The sequence below is a fragment of the Gallus gallus genome, chromosome 3, assembly GCF_016699485.2.
Source record: "Gallus gallus isolate bGalGal1 chromosome 3, bGalGal1.mat.broiler.GRCg7b, whole genome shotgun sequence".
Lineage (NCBI taxonomy): Eukaryota > Metazoa > Chordata > Aves > Galliformes > Phasianidae > Gallus > Gallus gallus.
In genome coordinates this window covers 59,846,784-59,854,155 of record NC_052534.1, presented here as the reverse complement: position 1 = coordinate 59,854,155, position 7,372 = coordinate 59,846,784, and the positions used below count along the sequence as shown (strand labels likewise).

General features: G+C 48.9%; 1 protein-coding gene across 3 annotated transcripts in view; it reads left to right on the top strand.

Annotated features, from left to right (window-relative positions):
- The first annotated feature begins 3,129 nt into the window (after window positions 1-3,129).
- Window positions 3,130-7,372, top strand: part of RNF217 (ring finger protein 217) — a 62,998-nt gene continuing 58,755 nt past the window's right edge. For all 3 annotated transcript variants that reach the window (XM_040697500.2, XM_040697501.2, XM_025148939.3), the window contains exon 1: window positions 3,130-3,979. In XM_040697500.2, coding sequence (XP_040553434.1) covers window positions 3,368-3,979 — 612 coding nt within the window. In that variant the 5' untranslated portion in view covers window positions 3,130-3,367. The remainder of the gene's footprint in view (window positions 3,980-7,372) is intronic.

Sequence of the window (7,372 nt, the reverse complement as noted above, 5' to 3'; positions counted from 1 at the left end):
TGTGCACCAAGGCACTTCACTTCAGATTAACGTGTTGAAGGACAGGTTGGATGGGGCCCTGGGCACCTGATCCAGTGGGTGGAGTTTGATGGAGTTTAAGGTCCCTTCCAACCTAAGTCATTTTGTGAGTATACAATTCTATGAAGTGACATGGTCGTTGTTTGCCATTTGGGTTTTAATGAAGAAAATTGGTGACTGTTGGATACATAGATTGTCACTCGGTGTGGGCACAGCTCTGGCACCAAAGGGGAATAAGCCCACCTGGGGAGGCAATTCATACTCATACGATTCCCAGCACAGTCTCTCTGTTTTAACTTCAAGGACATAAAACTATATCCTGCTGCTCTACAAAAGGTTTGTCGCCTACGTGCCATGCTTCACCCAAATGGTTCTTTGCATTTTGAGAAGATAAAAGTGATTCCCAGGTTAGAAACCCAGATGATATTGGAGATGATAATGTGGTAAGGAAATAGAGGAGGAATAAGAGATCTGGGTGAGGAGGAGAAGGCAGGAGGAGCTGCCAATGACTCTCAGTGTGAAATTGGATTCAACAAGATCAAGCACAGAAACCCAGTAACGAGCCTTCCACAAAGCTTTAGGCTACACACAGAGCTCTGCGGTATTTTTAGGAAGAGAAACGTGATAAGAAAGATATTAAAACTTAGTGCTGCAGACAGAGGTCTGAGAAGCAAGCAACATCACTGGCTTAGAAGGATTTCAGAGACACATGTAGAATACATCATTCCAAAGTGAGAGCAGGGTAAAGGAGGATGGACAGAGGTTGTAGGTGCCCTGTAAAAGATGATCTGAGTCACTGACAAAGGTCTGCCTGGAAAGAGCTATCAGTTTCAGGAAAGCACCCCACTTCTCTAGCCCTGATGACCACAGACAGCAAGTATGAGGTAAGCAGAGATGAGGTCCAAAAGGTTTGATTTGTTTAGGCAGTGCTTCCTTTGCTTGCAGCTTCAACATACCAGTACATTTGTCTTATCATTTTGGTGATGTGTCAATGGCTATATCCTCCTCCTACAGGTTTCAAATGAATGCATATGCCAAAGGGTATTTGTTGGAATTCCTGGATAAACTTTTGAGATACACTGTGATATTTTGGAGGTTGTTTCCATAGTGCTAGACAAAAATAATGGTGCAGGCTGTTCTCAAACTACATTCTGCAACAATTAAACCAGGCATAGTCATTCTTCCTGATTTAATTAGGATGTTCCTAAGAAATTACTCTAATGCATGCCTTTTTCTATCGTATACCTTCTGTAGAACATCAATGACTCTTTTACCTCAGAAGATGATCTGAAGCCCAAGGAGATAACTCTGCATTTTCCTTTTGGCTGAGGAAATAGATCTCGTAAGGACTAAGGACAAGAACTGTCAGGGATACTTTCTTCCACGTACTGTAACTCAAGCACAAGGAGGACTTTTTGAGATGAGCTACACAGCTCTATCATCTTCATTGCCAGATAAGTTCATAGAATCATTAAGGTTGGAAAAGACCAGTAAGATCATCTAGTCCAAATGTAAACCCACCTCCACCATGCTCACTAAGCCACATCTCTCAGTGCCACATCCACACAGTTCTCGAACACCTCCAGGGATGATGACTCTACCACCTTCCCAGGCAGCCTGTGCCAGTGCCACACTACTCTTTCTGATAAGAACTTCTTCCTAATATCCAATTTGAACCTTCCACAGCACAACCTAAGGCCATTATCTCTCATCCTATTGCTAGTAATTTGCTGGAATTCCTGGCCCTATTGTAACCCATCGATGCTCAGAGCTGCAGGGGGAGGGCAAACTTAAGATGTTCTTCTCTCACTGGGAGAGCCCATCAAAGTTTTGCCATTATAGCTGTACTGTTGCCACAAGCTTTTTTCTCAGATGATTACAGATTTTGTTGTTGTTGTTGTTGTTAAAATAAATAAATAAAGGTGAAACCAGCAAACCACTTCACAACTTCTGGAAACAGGATCGTGTCAGAGTGGAAATGGAACAGGCTGAATGCATTTTGGAGGATGTAAGACGATTTATTGTATGTGGGGGGACGGTGGGGTGGGTGTATACAATAGTGAGAACTACAAGTGCTGGGAGGCAAAAGGTAAGAACCTGATTTTTTATTTATTTTTTCAAAATAAATGCAAGCATTCAGTTGAAGATAATTCCTGCAGTATTCAGAATATTTCTGCCATTGTGGGTAATGTGAAATACTTAAAAAAAAAATCAGTATGATAAAAGAGAATGTTAAAAACAACAACAAACAGTTCCTACACTCAACAACCCAAGACTGTGCTGCCAGTTACTTACAGCTATACACGGGAACAAACGTTCAGATTTCCTCAGAGGTTTTCAGCACAAGTACAGAGGAATGAATGTTAATTACTCATCCTAAAAGAAAATTAATTATCTTTAGTAGAAGTAATTTTCATGAAGACTCAAGAACTGCAGTCCTGGGAAATTGAGTCCTCCTTTTTCATACGTAGGTTGCTCTGAAAGTAATGCCTCCTAATGGTTTCCATGGAAACTGTAACAGCTACAAAGAGCACAGCAATACTATTTGATAGAACAAATTCTCAGCTACAAAATACTGTTTTGCAGTGCAGCCACCACTGTTAGCTCTGCATTTTCACCACTGATGAACAGGAGTTTGCATACTGCGCTCATAAAAAAAGGCACCAGTGGAGGTGACCCACTGTCACTGCTGAAACGCACCACCGCTCTGTGCTCACACCCACTGTTTGGCCTCCATCAATGTTCAGCAAGCATTGATGAATGTCAGCAGTACCACTGTTCCCCTGTGAAGGATTTCAATGACATGCCTTTGCCTCACGTATACTTCTGTGTCAAACATGGCAAAGCTCTTGCAACACAACAGCGTGGTGAGGAAAAGCCTTCTCTCTGCGGGCTGATTGACTCGGATCTGTTCTGTTATGCAGGCCCTGGTGCGCTGCTCTCTCTCATACCTCCCACAAGATTTCAGTCGCGATCGGTACCTCACGCACGGCCGTACCCTACTACCACACGCGCGGTGTTTACGCTTCAATCAGGGGCGGGACGGGGCGGTGCGTCACAGGGGACGGAGGGGCGGGGTTGGAGGTGCGGCCGGGCGCTGCCCCGCGGCTCAGGGGCGGCTGCCCGCGTCCTGTCCGCGGCATGGGGCTCGCGCTCCGGCCGGGAGCCCGCGGGCGGCGCTGAGCGGAGCGGCCCCGCCGCGTCCGCAGCCCCGGAGAAAAGAGGCCGAGCGCCCGCGGGCGGGCGGGCGGGCTGTCGCCGGGGCTGCCAGCGGCGGGGCTCGGGACCCGGAAGCAGAAGCGGGACCGGGAGGCGGCTGGATGGGAAGGAGCGGCGGCGGCGGGAGGCGATGGGGGAGCAGCAGAGCTCGCTGAGCGCCCCGCGGGCCGCCGCCGCCGCGCCGCCCAGCCCGGCCGGGCGCCCGCGGGAGGACGGCCCGGAGGAGACGCCGCCGCTGCGGGAGGCGGCCGGGCTGGGAGGGAGCGGGGAGCCGCCGCCCTCCGCCGGCCCCGAGCGACGAGGGGGCGGCGGGGACGCGGCGGGGGAGGACGAAGAGGAGACGGCCGGGCCGGAGACGCCGGGTGTGGGGGAATCGGCGGAGGAGGGGCCGGAGGGTGGCAGCGGTCGGCGCCGCCCGGCCCGGAGGCACGTGTATTGCACCGTGTACTGCGTGGAGAACGACCGGCCGGGCCCCGGCTCCCCGCCCGGCCCCGGCAGCGCTCAGCCCCCGGCCCGGCGCGGGGTAGCGGCGGGCGGCGACCCGCTGTCGGCGGGCGGCAGCATCGAGGTGGTGGACTTGTACCTGCTGCCCGAACCCTTCTCCGGGCTGATCGGCGGCGACTTCGGGCCGCTGCTGGTGCTGAGCTGCCGCGTGTGCCTGGAGGAGAAGCCCGTCAAGCCCCTGTCCTGCTGCAAGAAGGCGGTGTGTGAGGAGTGCCTCAAGCGGTACCTCAGCTCCCAGGTACGGCCGGGCCCCGCGCCACTCCCCGAAGGGATCGCTGATGCCGTGGTACCTCTGAGTCCCTCGGGGAGCTGCCGGTTCCGGGTCGGGGATTGGGTGGCCGTCCCGCAGCCCCTCTCCATGGGCTGATGGCGGCCCTGCTGCTCGCCTGGTGACGTGCTGCTGGGGGGTTTGCGCTGCGCGGGGTGGCGGGGCTGCTGTGCAGGGGGCTCTGTGGTTAGCCTTGAGGAGTCATAGTTACAGAAGTAACAACTGTGGGGAGAAAAGGGAACAGCTTTTGCAAACTTAAAGCGTCACAACCAACTTACAGCCTGCTGCTTCATCGCTGCTTTGTCAGGCAGGCTGCAGTTTCGAAGGGAAATCAGGAGCTTGAAAGCTAACCAGCCTTGCTTAGTGTTGCTGGTAACTGGTTTAGCATCACAAAGCACTTCTGTGTTGCTCCTACCACTGACGTAGGTGTGCCCTAAAACCAAAGAGCCAGGGAGATGTCGGGTATGTGAGAATACCAAAACCAAGCAAAACTCTTTGCAAACCCCCGTTACTTATGCATTCAGCAGAAGCGTGGGCAACACACTCAGTAGAGATGTGCTCGTGGGATGTATTTTTGCATCTGCTGGCCCTAGGAGCTGTGCTACAGTGTGCCTTCCACTGGGCTGTGTGCCTGGGAATGGCTCTGCAGCTCCAGCTCCCCCAGGCGCTATAAATAGGTGTGGGGCTCCTCTAACCAGGCCATTTCACGGCTTGGGACTGGCACGTGTTCCCATCTGGGCACTTGCAAGCCCATGCAGCAGTTACTCGTGCTGGTAGTATTTGTTCTGGCTAATGCTACGCTCACTGAGGTTTTTACAGAGCACTTTTATTATGTTTAGATAACAGGGAAGGGTTTAACGTGGGAACTGATGGGATGAACGGGGTGGGGAGCTGTGTTTTTATGTGTCCCCTAACACTGAAATTTGCGAATGCCTTATAAGACTTCTTGCGCAGAGCCCGGGATGCTTTGGTTTGGTTTGTAACTAACTGATGAACTGGAAGTCTAGAAAGCTTTCAGAATTCATTGCCAGTACGTGTTTGAGCCATCTTCATATTTGCCACCAAGGCCACGGGTCAGGATATTGTCTCACCTTGGAGATCACACAGTGGTGTGATAGGCATCAGGTGTTCTTCCCTAGCTTCTGTAACCTGTTCTGTGCACAATGGGTTGTAGTAGCTTTTCATTATTAAAACAGGTAGTAAAATGTGTTGGGGAATGGTCAAGTAGGATCCTCAGTCATTACCCTAAGAATGCTTCCTGATCATTGGAAGTATTCAAAGTTGGGTTGTGTGGGTGGGGCTTTTGGCAACCTCATCTACTGAAAGATGTCCCTGCCACTGCCAGGGGGGCTGTACCCATTAGGCATTCAAATACTGAGTTCAGTTGACTAATCCTCTTCTTCAGTGAACAGTGAGGTGTCTTTGTGGCATAATTTGTCTAAAATAGTTGAAATGCTCATAGATATTTTCTCCTATTTGTTTCCTTTGAGTAAGAAGGGATGTAGGATCCCTCAGGGTTGGAGAAGATGTATCAGAGCGAGATTCTGTCCCCAACCCTGAACAGTACTTGTGAGCTAAGGTGATAGAGAATCTCTTGCAGTGACATAAGTGATCTGCATGATCTGGCAGCTAAAGCTGTACGTAAGAACAGTTCTGCCTGATTTCAGCTCAGCAGTTCAAGGATGATTGTGTGGCTTGGTGTCTGCAAGAGCTGCCTGGCTTGGGAGCTGTGGGTGAAAACCCCATAAAGCAAGCTCAGAATATGAGGGTGTTCTCTGGGATGAAGCCACTGATATTGCTGAGCACTCTGCAAAGCTTAGTCCAGAAGCTATTAAAAGGTCTACATGGCAGATAGCCATATTGATGCTCATATACATAAAAGATGGAACAGGGATACAGATGCAGATAAAGGGATATCTGCAGCAGGGCTACTGATGTTGAGGTCATGAGATTCACAAAGCACTTCTGTGGAAACAGGAACTCTTACTGATCCTATTATGACCCAGCAGGATTTCAGTTGAGTGATGTATTTGTTCAGGAGAAAAAAGGCAACAAAATATGCTCTAAAGCAGTCCAGTGTGTTCTTAGCATATCTGTCTTTTGGGGAAAAACAAGTGATGTTTCTTTGGGAAGAACAAGAAGTAACGTTTTTCTTTGTGCTGCGGGAGGACCGTGTGACTCATCCGCAGGGGAGAGGGAAAAGCCTTCTCCATACCTACTCTGTCAGAGGAATTTGGGGAAAGATGAGTGAAAGGACAATATAGGATAAAGTCACCTTTAGTTTTTTGAGGCTTAGCACTTCATGTAGTCATTTCCTTCATAAGAAGAAAACCTATCAAAAAGTTTGAAAAGAGTCAGTGTTGGAAAGCTGGCTCTTTTTGAAAATTCTAACAGATTTTCAGTTTTGTTATAGTCAGCTTTATGTAGGAATGTACCTGAAGTTGGGAGGGGGAGCAGAGGGAGAAGGAAAAAAATGGATGTGCATTTAGGTCTGGTTTCTGTGTCAGAGAAGTAGCAAGCTGTACCCTGTGAGTGGACACTGACTTCAAGTTTCTGGAGAAGGATTGGTTTGATATGGTGGATATGTGGAGCATATTGTCAGAAGTGTAACACTTAGAAGAAGATCTCTAATGTAAGTATTTGTTCTCCCACTGAAGAAAGCTGGAGTCTGTATAATGGTTTCATCCTGATTTCTGAAATGATGTCTAATGGAGTAGCAAAAACCCTGCTAACGATCTCTGCTGCCTTCTATGCAATATGTAACTGCATCAAAACTTATGCCCTGGAGCACTATAGATTAAGAAAAGTCAAGCAAAGTGTTAGGCATTGTTGAGATGATTATCCAGTTGAAAATGTAGAATTCTCTTGTTGTTTTACCCATATGGGCGGAAATGGGAGCAATTGATTTACAAATGTTGCTTCAGAAGGTCCTTAGAGGTCAAATCCAGTCTCTTATCACTGTCACCTGACTGCATAATCCCTATCAATGATTTAATACCTGGTATAGAAGCTTAGAAGGTGAGCCTGGAGCTCCAGATCTGCAGCCTGACTGTACTACAGTAAAAGACATTATTTTACCTCTGCCTCAACTCAGGTGTTCTTTCTCTGGGCCTTACACTCTTGGGCTTTTAAAGGTCTAAGACCGGTTTATCTATCATTCACAAAAAGGAAAGGAAAAAAAGACTATTCTCTTGGGCCCAGAGAAATTGAAGGAGTAGGTATGTGCATTGAGCTATTATGAACAGGATCGTAGCTCTTGTACCTTAGGACATGGGGTCCAAGTGTGGGTCCTACAGCACCTGGTCAGGGTCTTAAGATGACCTATCTCCAAGATGGGATGCAGCCCAAAGCTGTTGTGTGTTG